Raw genomic sequence first — 18,417 nt, 5'->3', positions numbered from 1 at the left:
GTGACTTCACTAGTAATGACTACAATGAAGAAAGGAAGAATAAGCAAAAAGCCTTGGAGTTACTAACATGAGATGATAGACCTCAGTGGGAAACCCTTGACCCAGTGATGCAAAGAATGCTTTCAAGTAGGGAAGCAGGAATGGAAGTTAGCAAGGATGCATCCTCTGAATTATTAGAAAATAATTTGATATCTATAAATTAAGATTAATATTCTCAACGAGGATTTCTAAAGTTGTGAACACTGCTCTTTTTAGAACAAAACCAATTACAATAATTATTTAATATATACACTAGAGGTCCAGTGCACAAAATTTGTGCACTCAACAGGGGGAGGTGCCTCAGCCTGGCCTGTGCCCTCTTGTAGTCTAGGATCCCTCGAGGGATGTACAGTGGGAGTGGGCCTAAGCCTGCAGTGGGACATCCTTAGTGCTGCTGTGGAGGTGGGAGAGGCTCCCGACACCATGGCTGCGCTCGCCAGCAGTGAGCGGGCTTCTGGCTGAGCGGCGCACCCCCTATGGGAGTGTACTGACCAGGGGGCAGCTCCTGCATTGAAAATCTCCATCCTGGTGGTCAGTGTGTGTCATAGAGACCAGTTGTTCTACTGTTCAGTCAATTTGCATGTTAGCCTTTTATTACATAGGATATATATGTAATTTTATTTCAGTGAGGAAGGGAGAGGAAGAGAGAGATAGAAACATAAATGATGAGAGATAATCATTGATTGGCTGCTTTTTGCATACCCCACACTAGGGACTGAGCCAGCAGCCTGGGAATCGGACTGAGACCTCCTGATTCATAGGTTGATGCTCAACCATTGAATCATGCTGGCAGGGCCAATAATCCTTGTTGATATGCATTAATATCAATACTTATGAAAGTATAAATATCTCAAACATGTTTTTAGTATCCTATATAATAAAAGCCTAATATGTTAAGTGTCCAGTCATCTGTTCAGACAATGTATAATATGCTTATCTATGCTAATGTATGCTAATGCTGCTTAACCACTCTCTATGAAGTGCACTGACCACCAATACAGGAGCTGCCCGCTGGTGGTCGGTGTGCTCCCACAGGGAGAGCACCACTCAGCCAGAAGCCAGGCTCATGCCTGGAAGTGCAGTGGTGGCGGCGGAAACCTTTCGCACATCTGCGGCAGTGCTAAGGATGTCTGACTGCTGGCTTAGGCCCACTCCCCACAGGCTCCACTGCGAGAGGGCGCATGCCGGGCTAAAGACCCCCTCACCACCTGTACAAATTTTGTGCACCAGGCCTCTAGTATGTTTATAATATTCACCCAATAAAATGAGATATATATATGAAGTAAGGATAAGAGAAAACACATGACTAACATCTATCAATTAAATAATGTATCTGGAATTTAAAGTGGATCTTCTATCTGGCCTGCTTTTCTTTAACCAGATTTGGACAGGAGTTTTGATCCACACCACATCAAGATAATAGGATTTAAATCTTGTTTTCTCTCTGACTTATTCTCAGCTCCAATCTTGAGGTAGGTAGCTCATATAATTATTACAGCTGGAATATCAAGACTGGTGATATCCATAAAGGGCCAACGGACAAAATATTTCTTCTGTTTCATCCTCATTTGCTCATTCATAGCTATCATTTGAGGACATATGCATGTTTTACCTCTAGCATGCTTCTTTTTTTTGTTTTTGTTTTTTGTTTTCTTCTGAGCCCTATTATCCCTATAAATGGATGTCTACCTCATGCACTCTTCTCTGACCCCTTCAGCCCTGGTAGGAACAGTTGGGTACATTTTCTTTTCCTAGCACCACCCCACACTCAGGCTGGGAAGGGAGCTAGGTTTAGTTTGGAAGCAGATTCATGCCTCAAGCCAAATGCAAGAGAAAAACAGTCAGGAGCAGAGAGACTTTGTGTCCCTTCTCTTCAGCCAAATTCCTCTCAACCTGATTGCTATTCCTTGAGTCAGGAAGAGAGGAGAGTACTTTGCACAATAAAGGAAAGTACTGTGAATCAGGAAAGGGGTCTCAAGTTCCAGGTTTGTTACTGGTCAGTTCTGAGTGAGGCCAATTTTTATAGAAAATCTCAATAATAAAAAATCAGATCTTAATAGAAACACAAACATATGCACACAAACATATATACACACAGTGTCCACAATCTGTGGAACACATAAAAAGTGTAACATACATGTCACTAGAGATTAAGGAGAGAGAGAGAGAGAGAGAGAGAGAGAGAGAGAGAGAGAGAGAGAGAGAGAGAGAGAGAAGAGAAATATCTAGGGAGAAAATGACTGAAAATGTCCAAAGTTGAAGGAGATATCAACTCAAACATCCAAGATGCAAATAAACCTCATCAGGGTCAATATATTCCCATGCAGCTTAAAAGCAACTTTAAGGAAATATTGAAAGTAGCTAAAGTAAATGGACACACTAAATGCAGGAATATGAGGTTAGGAACAATAGTTACCTTCTCATCAGAAACAATGTATGCAAAAAGATAAAGGCACCATATTTTTAAAGTGCTTCCAATAAAGAGCAATTTCTAGTTTATATCCAAATAATACCACTTAAAGATAAAATGAAAGACACAACTTTCAGTAAATAAAACAAATAAAAACAAAAACTGAGGATAAAAGAGAACTTCCTCAACCTGATGAAGAGTATCTAAGATGACATATTTAAAGTACTAAAAGAAAAAAATACTGTTAACAAAGACTGTTATATCCAGTAAAACTCTTTTAAAAGAGAAGGTCAAATAAAGACATAGCCAGATAAGCAAAAACTGAGAGAACTGGTTGTTAGCAGTCCTACCTTAGAAGAAGGAGTAAAGTAAATTATTCAGGCTGAAATTGACCCCAGAGAGTAATTTATAAAAAAAAACAACCTATGCATAAGGAGCACTGGTAAAGGTATTATTTAATTATAAAAGATAATATAAATACATATTTCTTCTTTATTCTTCTCTTATCTGATTTTAAAGCCATTGTAGAAAACCATATTTACCTATTTATCAATGTATATTTTTATTTATCCATATTCATATATGGATAAATATATACTTATATGTATGTGTATATAAACATATGTGTGTATTATGCTAAATAAAATTGTGTAAAAATAAATAAAATTTTGTTGGTGAGGCTATGGCATTTAGAAATGTAAAATATTTGACAATAACAACAGGGCAGGTAAAAACAAAGTTGTATTAGAATAAGAAAATAAACTCAAATTTATAGGAAACAATGAGGAGTACCAGAAATGGTAAATAAAAAGGTTGACATAACAAACTCTAAAAATATATGCTTGCTTTTATTTCTTTTCTTTAGCTGCTTTGAAAGACATTAAAATTATAGAATGTGAAGATTTTAGCAGGAGATTATCAAGTTTGTAATATATATATATGTTACAGTTGTAATATATATATATATTATAAACGTTATATATATATATATATATATGTATATATATATATATATATATATATATATATATGCAATACGTGTAACAATAAAATATAGCACATAGAAGAGGTAAAATAGAATAGCGCTAGCTAGGATTAACATTTCAATGTCTCACTGAATATAAGTTAGTAAAAATATGAAGTCTATTCTGATAAGTTCAGTTGTACCTAGTAAGCCCTAGAGTAGCCCATTAAAGATATCTATATCTATACTAGAGGCCTGGTGCATGGATTCATGCACCGGTGGGGTCCCTCGGCCTGGCCTGTAGGGATCGGGCAAAAACTGGCTCTCCAACATTCCCCTAGGGGTTGCGGATTGCGAGAGGGTGCAGGCCAGGCTTAGGGACCCCACCAATACACGATTGGGGCTTGGGAGGGACCACGGGAGGGCTCCAGGGCATGCCCAACCCATCTCATCCAGTCCCGATTGGTTGGACCCCAGCAGCAAGCTAATCTACCAATCAGAGTGTCTGCCCCCTGGTGGTCAGTGCGTGTCATGGAGACTGGTCGAACTGTTGAACAAACGGTTGGACACTTAGCATATTAGGCTTTTATTATGTACTAGAGGCCCGGTGCACAAAAATTTGTGCACTCGGGGGGGGGGTCCCTCAGCCTGGCCTGTGCCCTCTCGCAGTCTGGGACCCCTCGCGAGATAACTACCTGCTGGCTTAGGCCTGCTCCCAGGTGGCAGAGGGCAGGCCCAATCCCTAGGTGCAGCCCCTGGTCGGGCTCAGAGCAGGGCCGATTGGGGAGTTGGGGCGCTGCCCCATCATGCACAGAGCAGGGCAGATTGGGAGGTTGTGATAGTTGTAAGATTTGGATGTTTTAATTAATAATTGTTATCAATGTGGCTTTTTTATAATGCAGAACTACAGTACCTCCATAATTGAAAAATGGGTCATAAATAATAAGTTATAAAAAATTCCTTTTGAGAGAAAAAGGGGGGAGGGAGAGAGGGTTAAGGGGAGAGAGAGAGAGAGACTTCCCAATAAAAAGGAAACCAGGTGGCCTCTCTGCTTTCCTGTTACAGATTTAGACATTCAGCTTTTTTCCTCCAATAACTTTAAAATGTTTTAGTTCCTTGTGTTGTTTTTCACTATCAAAGCACTGAGATTTTTTTTTAAAGCTTAATAATAAAAAGGCATTTCTGGGTAGATAATAAAATTCTTAAAATGTTCAGGATTTTGTTTTTATGAAAGTATTCATTTAAAAATATGCTACAGAAGAATTGGACACATAAAACTCACCGGTCTTTGCATCTTTCCAGTCATCTGAAAGAATAGTCTTGGTCTGGATAGTATATTTAGAAATAGGACTATGATTGTCTGAGCCACGGCTCCAAGTAAGGGCCACAGAAGTGGCTCTGATGTCTTCTATTCGCAGACCGCCTGGAGGGCCTGGAGGGCCTGGAATGAAAATGTGGGTGATGAATCAATGAATCCCAAACAGTGAATTAAGCACACATTCGAATACAAACATACCCTCCTTGCAATTAACCTAGATATAACCAGTGTTGCCACATTCCTTTTAAATATAAAGCATAAGAAGTGATAATGATAGTATGTATGGTTTTCACTAAATGATTTCATTTGTCTCTTTTTGATAAATGCTGTCACTTTAAAATATCATTATTATTCAGGATACATATGATACTGTTTGAAACATAAAACCCAATTTGCATCAGTGGGACTTAATACAGACTGTAGCATAATGAGAATGAATGAACACTTGCTCCATGCATGAATCACAGATGATAGCACACGTCAGTCCAAACATGAGAACAATCAAATATTTCATCCTGCTTCCCCAAATGGAACAAGTACTTTTTTATAACCCTAAATATTATAGGTAGTTTATTTTCCGTGGAGTAGAAATTTCTGGGAATGATGTTATGTATTATTTTGGGTGATACATTTATACTGGTTTTGTAATAGGAATATATATATAATATTAAAAGAAATACTAGTATTTCTACTTTTATAAAATGTAGAAAAAATTGCTCTGAAAACATCAAATTATATAATGTAGCATCTTAGGAAAGAAGAATTATTACTCCAGAACATAAAACATTGTTAAAATAGATTTTTATAGATGATTCATTACTTAGTACCAATATTATTCATGTATACTTTAACCTGTGAGAACTGTGCTGGGTGGTAGAAATGAAAAGATAAATGCGACATAGCTTTGGGGTTTCAAGTAGCTCTTTGACTTGAAAGGGGCGAAATGAACCAGCAAACAAATAACTATAACAGAAAGTAGTAAATGCCATGATGATGGTATACAACATCCTTATTCTTGCCTTAGTTTTTTTTTTTTTTTTCCAAATGTCCTGGTCAGTGTGGCTCAATGGTTGAGTGTCCACCTATGAACCAGATCACCTTTCAATTTGGTTCAATTCCCTTTCAGGGCACATGTCTGGGCTGCAGTCTTGATCCCTGGTGTGGGGCGTGCAGGAGGCAGCCTCCAAATGATCCTCTCTCATCACTGACATTTCTCTCTCCCCCTCCCTTCCTCTATGAAATAAATAAAAATATACTTTTTAAAATGAGAAACATGTCTTTTAAGTGGTGCTGTGGCATCCATCACTTACAATGCCAAGAAGTTTCTCAGTTATTAGCGAGCTCCTCTCCTTGAATAGACATTTCAGAAAGCGGCATCACTTATGTTCCTTGCACCAGAAAGAAGGCCATCCCCAGTGGAATTAGGCGTGCCAAATATAATCATCATCAACTTTGGAAAAGCAGCCCCTTCCTTTTTTCATATTGAATAGAGACCTGTTTTTATCTTCTGGCTAAAAATAAATACCTTCTTATTTATATATCAGATCAGATGCTTAGCCTACATGACTGGCTACTTTTTCTCCATATGGGTTTTGGTCTTTGCAAAGGTATAGACAGCACCCTAAACCTTCACCAATTTCTGTGTAGTTGGTCTCAAGGAGGAAGATGTGTATGTTGAACAACACAAATGCATGCATAGTAATATTAAAATAACACAAGACACCCCCCATTCATGGTAGTAAATTTTATTACTTGGGAACAAATATAATAAAAGGTAAAGTTTTATTAATGTATAATTTGTAAGAGTGAACTTATACTTCTTGATATTAGCTAAAATAACAATAACACACCATCCAAAATGAATGAAAATAGACATATAAATAATACAGAACAAATTTGGCATTCGTGCTCAGAAAGAACATAGTGCATGTTTTATGTGTAGAAACCACATTGCAATACAGTGCACACACATGATCAGAACCAAGAAATTCATTACTCTACATAAAGCATTATCCCAACTCAATTACTGCATGTTTTTACTATTAAATCATCAAACATAGGCAAATAATGGAAATATCTTTATATGCAACATAGATCACACACATTTTAGAGTTCATTTAAGCCAAAATCTGCACATGTTACATAGAATGTTGCCATTGAGAAGGGTTATTGCCAGAATCACACAATTAGTCCGTGGCAGCATGCAGAGTCAGAAGAAACTGGGTTTCCTGGCACAACTCACGCAAAATGAGGAAAAGCCCATTTGAAATTCAGATTGTGCAGCCCAAAGGTACCTGTCTGCCAAAGATGTCCAAAGAGCCACCTGACATTTATATTGATGTTCTCTTGAATATGTCTGTATTTTTTTTAAACTAGTGTGAATCCATAACTTAAATTTGCATGATGTAAAATGCTGTTAGTATTAAAAAAAGAAAATTTATATTGTACATTCTAATAAAATAATATATTTTATTTTTATTACATTGCAGTCATTGTTAAATCTTTTATAATTCTTATAGTAATCCCTAATTTACAGATGAGGAAACAGACAAGGATAGATTAAATAAAGTAATCATAGTCACTCAGCAAATAAATGGAAAGGCTAGGATTTGAACCCAAATGATTTGCCTTGAAATCAACTTTTCAATAACTATATCAAAAACAAGCCTTTAAAAACAGGTAAGTAAAGATAATATCACCCATTTATAAATTAATACTCAATATATCTCCAGTCTTTCCTGATCACCAAAAGGTATTTGTTCATCTTTCCTGAATTTTACTAGTGTTTTTAGTAATAAGTACCTACTTACAAACAAAATACAAATGTGGTTTCCACCCAGTTCTCATTCATATGTAATTAGAAGGGAAAATGAAAAGAAATGTAATTTTTTATCAATGTGTCTTTTCCTTTTTAGGAATACAGTCAATAAAGAAGAATTTAGATATTTGAGAAAAGGCAGCTGGGAAAAAAAAAAAAAAAGCTTTTCAAAATGATTACTCACAAAATACAAACTAGCTGACCACATTATTTCAATCAATACTTTAGACTCATTTTCTGATAGATCAAATGGGATAGAAGATATGAAAAGGGGGCCCTTCAGAATTAAAAAGATGCATAGTAGCTGTAATCATACCGCAGTCATCACTGGGGTTGGTAGCAACACTTAAGCAGTAGAACTAACGTACTTTCTCTCTCTTAGGCACTGACTGGCTTTCTAAACAACTAGAGTCGGAACCGAACACAAAAATGTACTGGTTTTGCTGGGACTTCACCCCACGTAGCACACACTTTTAAAATAAACCTTGATGTCAAGTCTAAAGGACAACTTGGTGTTGCCTTCCTTTTTTCACTTACAATTTCCCAATGTGTAATTAAAAGCAAAACACCACATACAAATATACTGTGGTTAATTTTTAATTTTTACTAAAATAGAAAATTTTGGTAACAAGTTTATATGTCATGGAAACAAAAATATTTTCAGAACAAATTATCCTCCCTTTTAAAATAAAATAATCTTAAAATAACAATGTGAAAGAGTATTAGTTATATTAGAAAAGGTGGCTTCTTTTTTTCCAAAATATGTCAAAATCCTTTTATTACTACAGTATGATTCCTGCTCTAAAAAGTATCAAGGCAGTGGTTGAGTTATAAGTTTATAAAACACAAATTAATGTTGTGTGGTCTCATCAATATTTAAGGCTGTGCTAAGATGAAGCTGAATATTAAATATCTTTACTCTAAAATTTAATGAGAGCGTGGTAGTTTTTAAATTTCTAACATTGATTAAAGTGAAAGTCGATCCCAAGTAGAAATGAGAATGAAGCTAAAGGGAGGTAAATGAGTCTGTATAAGTCTAGTTGATATCGAGGCACTTTATCTAAACAAGAAGACTCCCCCTTTCTTGGAACCAGTCATACTTGTCATGTGGTTTTCTTTCTAAATTTTATTCTTTCTTTCCAAACCTCTATCTCTATCTGGTCTTGGTGGTAGACTTTCAATTATGGGCTCTGTAAGAAAATTCCCACAAAGGGATTCATGCACCATGTCTCCATGGTGATGTTTACAGACACATGAGATCCTCAGATTAATTTTAAATAACTTATTAAAATGATTCTGTAACAATAAATGGAGACTAGAAAAAAATTTAAAACCTTTTAAAAAGATGGGAATAAGTAACATCTTGAGATATGTATTTATTTAAAATAACTAATACATTATTTTAAAAAGAAAACTATTTATATCATATTCAAAATATTCATGTCATGTCCATATTCCTCAAACTTTCTGAAGAGTTCTTTCAACCACAGATGGGGATGCTTGAGTTAATAATGAGAAGTCTATACAATGTCCCACACGCAAACATAAACCCACTTAAGAAGAGCAAAATATTTCTTCTGAAGAAATAAGAATTTTAAGCATGTCTCTGACCAAAGGGGAAAAGCGAAAGCATTTTCAAATAATTAAATTTAAGCAGTTTCAGAAAGAATTGTATGCGCTTCAATTTCAATCCTTTACTTCTGCTCAAATCCTTCTGATCATTCTCAATCTTCCTCAAAAAGAAAAGATCTAAGGCTGATGGTAGGAGTTAGTAAAATTAAATATGTATGCACGCTATTAATGGCTTGGCCATCTTCACCCAAATCTTATTTCCGTGATCATTTTCTCCACATGCTGTCCACTTTCACTTCCCAGTTCCAGGAATTGTTCCAAAAACCCTACAGAGCCATGGATAGTCTTCATTTGTTAACTGCTGCTTTTTATCCTTTCTTGCCAAAGAATATGTATGGCACCAGGATACCAAAGGCTGCAGGAGTAATGCCTCTTAGCTTATATCCTAATTAAGATGACTCATTAGCCAATTTGACAACCTTGTTCATTACCCGCTTAGGTAAATCAAACAACCCATTCAATAGCAACACTCCTGTATTATAATTTACCAGTTTACTCATCATTTTCCCCCCAAATAATGGGCTAATTTCTGAGATATGTGATTTCAAAGAAAAACAGGCTATGAAAACACAAAAATTGTACTTGGCCATTAAAGGATGCACTGGGTTAGTTCACTAGGCATGTTTCAGATATTAGTGAAGCTGTGTCATTACATTTTTAAATACCTTTTTGCCCAAAGTATGTTTAGAAGTTTCAAAAGGGGAAAAAAAAATCCTCTAAGAACTAGATTGAGGGGAGGGATTGGGGAACTGCAGAAGCTACAAGATTGAGTTATTAGTAAAATGTAGTATAATATGTTTAAACAAAAAGATTTTCACACAGGTGGTGAGTGCCCAGGATCACCAGGTTGGAGGCAGGCTGGCACAGACGGGGAGAAAAGGATCCACCATGTTTTTCTCTCCATCTTTTCTGCTTTTACCTGCAAGAGGAAAGACCAAGGCTGAGGGGACAGTGCAGATGCCCAGGTAGGGGCAGGAAGCCATGTCCTTCGGGGATTGGCCACGTTTCCTTGACGGGTAAGTTAAAATAATGGTCAAAGAAAAACATCTCCCAGCCACTGGAGATGCGAGTCCCAAAGAGAAAAGGCTGAAGTGACAAGCTTGGGCTAATCAAGCCTCTGCCTCGAAACAGTGACGGGCTCTCTAAAGAACAAGAGCCCCTCGGCAACCCCTCAAAACCCCAAACTCTTAGGCCCTTTGCAATTTCACTCCACACAGCACAGCCTACCTATTAAAACATATGCTTAGACCAGTGACGGCGATCCTTTTGAGCTCGGCGTGTCAGCATTTTGAAAAACCCTAACTTAACCCTGGTGCCGTGTCACACACAGAAATTTTTTTGATATTTGCAACCATAGTAAAACAAAGGCTTATATTTTTGATATTTATTTTATATATTTAAATGCTATTTAACAAAGAAAAATCAACCAAAAAAATGAGTTCGCGTGTCATCTCTGACATGCGTGTCATAGGTTCACCATCACTGGCTTCGACCTTAAAGGGCTAATGAGGCAAAAAATACTGAGGATGAATTTAATCAGTAACTATAAAAAAAATTAATCAGTGGCTGGGAATGGATGTCATGGGAACTTGTGTATTGAATAATATTGTATTTATTTTGTATGCCTAGCTAAGGGGAAGGCAATAAAGGAACATTTATAAAAACTGGTCATGGGTGATGTGTGAAGTGTAATATTATTATTCTCTTTCATATACATGGAATCTGAAGCTTACAGTGATGAACTGACTAGTCTAAGTCTCCAGGTTACTTAGTGGGTGAAATGGACTTCTAATTTATGTCTAATGCTAAAAGCCATACCTATTCCATTGCACCATGCAGATCTTATAATGAGTGCATATATATGTTTGTATAATTATATTATTATCTAGAAAATCATGCAATTAACAAAATGACTGTCGAACTCTTTCATTTACCCAACACTAAAGTGTAGTTTGATGATTAGAATTAGGCCACTTAAAAACCACTAGTGGCCCCTTGTAAGAGTCATTTAAATAGTAGAAATAGTTTCTAGGAAAACTTGTCTCTGCTGATTGCTTGTTGAATGTGTTGTCCATATGATAACTGGTCACGCAAATTGCTAATTTTAGACATGTTCTCCCCCTAACCTCTTAAAATAAGTTTTGATTGTTTTTGCTGTATTATCAGCATAGCTTATTTGCAACTTTGGGCTTTAAGTGTGGAAAGAGGAGACTATGCAGTCACACGGGGGCGGGGGGCGGGGAGGGCCTCCCTAAACTGCTCCACAGTGGAGGGCCATTTCTGGAATTAGCTACAGGAGCTGCCAGCCTATGTAAGAACCTATCAAACAGTGGTCCTCCCAGTTGTTTAAAGCACAGACATCAGAAGGATTTGACATATTCCTGTTGGTAACGGTCCCTTCCTCCTGGGAGACCCTCAGGCCATGTGGAGGGGCTCCAGTGGGTGAGAGCCAGTGAGACTGTGGAGAACTATTACTCAGAAGCGTGTTCTTCAGTGCCACGGACCCCAGACCACTTAGCGACAGGCATGTGAGGGTGTGCCACAAGTTACTTGCTACTAATAATATTGAAAATTCAGGCATTTGGGCATTTTTTGTTGTTGTTGTAAATATGAAATGGATTCAAGAATATTCCTGCAACATGCTCTCACTCAGTGGCATTCCAATGCACTTTCAATAAGGGGGTTGGCGCCTCCAGCAGTGCCTGGGGGAATTCCCATGCACCACAGTCAACTTCCTCACCTCCCCCAGGGCCCACAGGGTGACCAATGATGGCCAACATGGGGCAATTAGAAATTGAGGTAGTGTTTTACTTAATAAACGAGATTTGGATTTATGCCCAAATCTGCATTCACTTATAAGTGTATTGAACGGTTAACCATGATAATAAAAGAAATGCTGTGGCAAAATACATATTGAGAACTCCCGGCTGGGCTGATCTCGTGAGATGTCCTAAGTCATATGTAGATATGACTTAGGCCTATTCTGTCACATAAGTACAGGATGCTATAGTCCCCTCCCAGGAGGCAGTGGAGAGGGCGCAAACTATGGAACGGCTGGATTTGTAGGATGCCAAGAGAGATTTAGTTGTTCAGTCCTTCTAACATTTCTTTCTTTTCCCTTGAGTAGGTCTTAACTCCAGTGATGAGGGTAGTTTGAGGAGCTATGTGATACAAATTGAAAAGGACTAAAATTTCCTCTCTGCAACTTTTTAAACATTTTTATTGATTGATTGGTTCTAGAGAAAAAGAAGAAGGGAGAGAGAGAAACATCAACTTGTTGGTCCCACTTACTTATGCATTCATTGGTTGATTCTCATATGTGCCTTGACTGGGACTGCAACCAGCAACCTCAGCTTTTCAGGATGATGCTCTAACCAACTGAGCTAGCCGGCCAGGGCCTCTCTGCAGCTTCTTAAGTTGACCATAGATTTGGAGGATAAAAGCTTGTCTAAGTTTCTTTCATCCTTAGTTGCTTAGAAGTAAAAAAAATTGTGACATAATTAAATTCCCTGGGGCTGGGCTGATAAGATTGCCTGGTTGCAGGGCGATGTGGTCATTGGACATTCCTGAGACTTGAAAGGGCAGACTTCATACAGATCATATATAAGAACAGTGTTTTACTTAAAAGGGATTTCCCACCATTAAGTCTTTTCTTGGTAACGTTTTCAGTAATGAAGTTAAAGTGTTTGCCTTCTTTTGTTTAATAAAATGAACCAAACGAGAAGATATAATATTCAAATAACTTAAAATGTAATTCGACTCTCTAACTTAACTTCAAATTATCAATGCCTCAGAATGTTTTGGGTAGAATATCTAATTAATTTCCTAAAATAAATCATACACTAACAGTGAAACAATTGTACAATATAATCAACATGATCTGATTATTTGGAGTAGTTAAACTTAAGAAATAGGAGCAAGGAAAAGTAGGTAATATACTAAATTTGAATCACTGATATTTGGCCATGTCTGGATTTGTAATTTGAAAGATAAAAAATTTTTCTCTTTTTATTTTGAAAAATTTCTTTGCCTGTGAATAGGGATTACCAGTCCTCCCACTAGACCTCACAGCAATTTTGCTAGGATGACATGATAAAATTCACATGAAAGTCCTATAGACAAATCCTATCTAATAAAAGAGAAAAATGGTAATTGGCGTACGACGATACCCTTTTCATTGGATAATCAGGGCTATATGCAAATTAACTGCCAACTATGATTGGCAGTTAACTGCCAACAAGATGGCGGTTAATTTGCATATGTAGGCACAATGCAGGGAGGCGAAAGGGAAAGCAGGAAGAAGCCCCCTGCCACTGACAGTGATCAGAAACCCAGGGGGGAGCTAAGAGCTGGGGGGCAGGGCAAAGGCGGCCCTGGGGCCGCCTTTGCCCTGCCCCCCAGCCATGATCGGAGAATCAGGCACCTTTGCCACCCTGGCCAGTGATAGCAGGAAGTAGGGGTGTAGCCAGCGATGGGGGCTGGGCACGGTTGAAGCTGGCAGTCCCGGGAGCTAGGGGTCCCTTGCCTGGGCCTAAAGCGAAGCCCACGATCGTGGGGCCGCTGCAGCTGCGGGTCCCCGCTGCCCGGGCCGGACGCCTAGGCCAGAGGCGTTAGGCCTGGGCAGGGGCGGAGCCTGCAACCACGGGGAGCTGGGGGTCCCCTGCCCAGGCCTGACACCTCTGCCGGAGGCCTCAGGCCTGGTCAAGGGGCCGATCCGGTGATTGTTGATCGGAGGGTGATGAGGGTCAACTCCTCTGGCCGAGGCATCAGGCCTGGGTGGGGGGCGGAGCCGGGGATTGGGGGGATATGATGGTCCCCTTGCCCAGTCCTGAAGCCTGGGTCAGAGGCATCAGGCTTGGGCGGGGGGTGGAGCAAGCGATCAGAGGGAGATGGGGGTCCCCTGCCCAGGCATGATTCCTGGGCCAGAGGCCTCAGGCCTGGGCGGGGGCCAGAGCCAGTGATCGGGGGGAGATGGGGGTCCCCTGTCCAAGCCTGACACCTCTGGCGGAGGCGTCAGGCCTGGGCAAGGGGCCGATCAGGAGATCGGAGGGTGATGGGGGTCTACGCCTCTGGCCGAGGCATCAGGCCTGGGCAAGGGGCCGATCCTGCGATTGGAGGGTGATGGGGGTCAACGCCTGAGGGCTCTCAGTATGTGAGAGGGGGCAGGCTGGGCTGAGGGACACTCCCCCCACACACACACCCAGTGCACGAATTTCGTGCACCGGGCCCCTAGTCTATATAATCTAAGACATTTAAACATGTTGAATGAATTGTGTTTAAGGCCAAAGAGCACATTATACAATCAAGTTTTAAAACTATCTACTATAATTTATTTACTGGTTTTGCTATTGCAATTATAATTGGATGATGTTGGCTAGTAGAAAAAATATCTTTAAAATTATTATAGCTCCCCCTTATCAGCCATAAAGATATCATCAGCAAAAATAAAATTGCAAAGTGTCCATCAGTGACCCTATAGAATAAACATTTCTTACCCCCCACAAAGGCCTACATTTTAATGTTTCCACATTAATTATTTTATCTCATTGAATATATCTGAATTGTAATGTAATTACATGTCATGTAATTATATTTTATTATATAATATGTTATACATTAAATTATATAATTATATTTATTGTTTATTTTATATTCATAATATGTTTTTTCACAGCATAAAGATTGCAGTTGCAAACATATTTTGCTGGCATAAATTGAAATTAGATTTAAAAACATGAACTAATTACCACTTATTCATGCTCATCAAGCTTTTGGACATCACTGGTTATCTGGACTGTTCTTGCAATTTGACATCATTAGCATGATTGTCAGCTTACTTTGGTATTGTCTGGCAAACACACACTGAGGTGTGTAAAGTCTGAGGAGGGCACTGGAATGGGGCACCTGGCAGCACGGCACATCTATGGAGTCCTCTCTCTCCTGGAATCGGCATGGGGAACAGCAAGTCTGCTGGCTGTTTTTTAAGGGAGCCAGGGACGCAGACCAAGTCTGTAGCAATGAATTAATTCCAGTTTGCCAAGAGATGACCAGTTTGATTACAAGACAGAGAGTCAGGAGCAGGTCATTGAAGAAGAGGGCAAGACATCCTCAAAGGAAACTTATCTCACTGTAACTCAGTGAGGAAAAAGAAAAGTAATCTAAATTTATAGCAGTGGATATTTTATAACATCATCTAGTTGTTTATAACCCTCATACTGTTGTTTTGTTTTTTAAATTTATAAAATGAAGTGTTAAACTAGATCGTTTCCAAGACCCATCTTAAAGCTTAAAAAAGTGTGACCATTCAGAATGAATTGTATACGTTGTTAATATAGCTGAAAATCTCCTGGAGTTTACATTAATTTACACGGACCTTACATTGAGAAATAGGATTTCAAATCATTGATGTACTTTTGAACTTCAATAGAAATTGAGAAAGCTGCTATATTTACTAAAGTTTTTAAAATAAAGCTACTAATAAATGTTAACTTTGAAACAATCAAGTTACTTTCTAAGTTCCGTTTTTATTATAGACTCATATACATTTCACCTTATCATTTCAGCTGTAGTGCATAATGGTTATAGAGAACTGAACTGCCTCTAGTAGCTTTTGAATGTGTTGATTCTCAATGGAGAGAAGAATGCTTAATATCTGGGCTGGCTTCACCACTCACAGATGTATTGCTGGAGTTTAGTGCCAACTAGGTCCTGGATGCCTCAGAATGGCGCTCCGTTATTGTTCCAGCCAGTGAGGGCAGGGAGGGCCATTTTCCTGTCTCAGTCCTGCGAGGGCTGATGAGCAGGAATCTTTAAACTTGTCTCTGTGGCAAACCCTCTTGGCCAGAGCAAGTGGAAAGCAGAGGCAATTATCCAAGTATCTGAGGTAAATGTGTGTTTTTCTGACCCAAATACTTGAAAATCTACCTCAAAGATTCTCTTTGATTTGACTGTGATGATCACATCTTTCTGCCTAAAGTGAATCTCTTCTCTGGACCTCTTCGCATGAATGTGTGTGTGTGTGTGTGTGTGTGTGTGTGTGTGTGTGTGTGTGTTAGGGGGCAGTAGGTATTTGTGTACTTGAATGTCTGTCTAACGTAGTGTATATACTACACAAAACCTTTTTCTCTATTGTTCCAAATTTTATAATGATTAAATTGATTTATTAAAAGTTCCTCTTGAATGAATTTAGGCGTCATGTTTTAACAATAATTTTGAATAAAAATTTGATTATTGAATAATAATTTCAATACATACAGGAATTCTTGAACACAATATGAGTATTTATGCCAGATACCACAGAAATCTAAATCTTGATTTAGCACCAAGACTTTCACAAACATTTAACATGATGGCAGACTCTATGACCCTTTTCTTTCATTAATATCCAGGGTCCCTGAATTAGCCATACAAACAGAACATTAAAAAACCCAAAAGTTATAAATATAAACTTTTAAATGTCTTTAGATTTACCTTTTACCACAATGTTTTAAAAATAAATTACTATTTATTATTGTGTGCCAGGTGATGGAAAGGAAAAGGGAAAAGAGCAGGAGCCCAAATCAGTGCCTTGCTACTTCGCAGCAGCAGTTCTAGAACAGACTTGGTAATCTTTCTGGACCGTATCAAATTAACTATAGAAAGTTTTCGAGTATTAAATTTTAGAGTATTAGCTATTGAAGTTTTAGAAATTAACTATAGATTTTATTTTTTATATTACCTGAAAGAGGCCTATTATAATTAGAAAACGGAATTGGAGTTCCAAGATGATTGTCATAAAGGAGGTAGGTAATAGAGGGCAAGTCTCTTTCTTTCAGCATCCAAATTTTGTAAAATTAAAGAATGAGCCCTAGCTGGTGTGGCTTAGTTGGTTGGCCTTCGTCCCATGCACCGAAAGGTTGTGGGTTCGATTCTCGGTCAGGACACATGCACAGGTTACAGGCTTGATTTCTGGTGGGGGTTCCAATAGATGTTCTATTCTCACATCAGTGTTTCTCTCTGTCTCTCCCTGTCCCTTCCCCTCTCTCTAAAAATCAATAAAACATATTTTTAAATAAAATAATAGAATGAAAGTTGTTTAGATGATTTTAAGGACTAATCTAGATTTAAAATTGCATACTCAAATTTGAACATACCTGAAGAGATTTTATATAGCTCCTGTAAAGAAGTTGGAAGGAAAAACACATAATAAATGCATGATTTGTTAAGGGATCATTAAGACCCTTTGTATCTTAAAATATGTTTATTTCATATACTTTTTAAAGAAAGAGTACTAATTAATCTGAAACAATACCTCCAAATAAATAATTCAAAATATTTTTGCCTGGACAGTGAAGAAAGGTAAGCCTTGCATATAGTCTCTGTTAATCTAGAATAGCTGGGAGTAATACATCCTCAAGAGAATTTTCTGTAGGAAAGACCATTAGCCAACCATTATGATGATGGTATAAAATAAAGAAATATTATTCAGACTAAAATGTATATTGACAGCTTCCTTCACATTACTTATTTGGCTATGTTCACTTATCTAACACAGAATTTAAAAGTGGGTTAGTCATCAACCAAAATGACCTCCTTAAGGAAGAATCTGGTAACCATATCATTAGGCCATGTAATAAAAACTTCAGTGGGTTACATCAAATAAAGGAGACATCTAACTTATATGCATTTTTATTCTGTAACTGTATTTTGGTCTTAGAAGTAAAGTGGAAAGCTTTACAGAAATACATACACACATGTTCCCATTTAAATAAAAATCTGCATAAAATGGTATAAGTTTCTAATATAACAATATAAAAATACAAACTTGATTTGGAGATAAAATGATTTACACAATTTTTATATTATCCACTTTAAGTTCACTTACTTTAAAAGCATTTCCACCCTGGCCCGCATGGCTTGGTGATTGAGCATTGACCTAGGAACCAAGAGGTCATGGGTGTGATTCCCGGTCGAGGCACATGTTTTGTATGCAGGCTCATCCCCAGTGTGGGGCATGCAGGAGGCAGCCAATCAATGATTCTCTCTCATCACTGATGTTTCTTTCTCTCTTTTTCTCTCCCTTCCTCTGAAATTAAAAATAAAAAAGCATTTCCAGCCCAGTGCCTGTGGCTCAGTTTGTTGAGCACCATCCCATGAACCAGGAGGTCATGGTTCAATTCCCTGTCAGGGCACATGCCCGAGTTATGGGCTTGATCCCCAGTAGATGGTGAACAGTAGGCAGCTTCTACCTCCTGCTC

General features: G+C 38.2%; 1 protein-coding gene across 3 annotated transcripts in view; it reads right to left on the bottom strand.

Annotated features, from left to right (window-relative positions):
• The window catches only part of CNTN1 (contactin 1), a 281,784-nt gene that overhangs the window by 56,691 nt on the left and 206,676 nt on the right, over positions 1-18,417 (bottom strand). For 2 of the 3 annotated variants that reach the window (XM_059682579.1, XM_059682581.1), the window contains one exon: positions 4,696-4,854. In XM_059682579.1, the coding sequence (XP_059538562.1) occupies positions 4,696-4,854 (159 nt within the window). Of the gene's footprint in view, positions 1-4,695; positions 4,855-6,460; positions 10,101-18,417 lie in introns of those variants that run through there. The other variant, XM_059682582.1, reaches the window with a different exon arrangement.

This window comes from Myotis daubentonii, chromosome 2 (assembly GCF_963259705.1).
Source record: "Myotis daubentonii chromosome 2, mMyoDau2.1, whole genome shotgun sequence".
NCBI lineage: Eukaryota > Metazoa > Chordata > Mammalia > Chiroptera > Vespertilionidae > Myotis > Myotis daubentonii.
The sequence above is the reverse complement of the archived record's forward strand: the minus strand, read 5'-3'. Positions and strand labels throughout refer to the sequence as shown.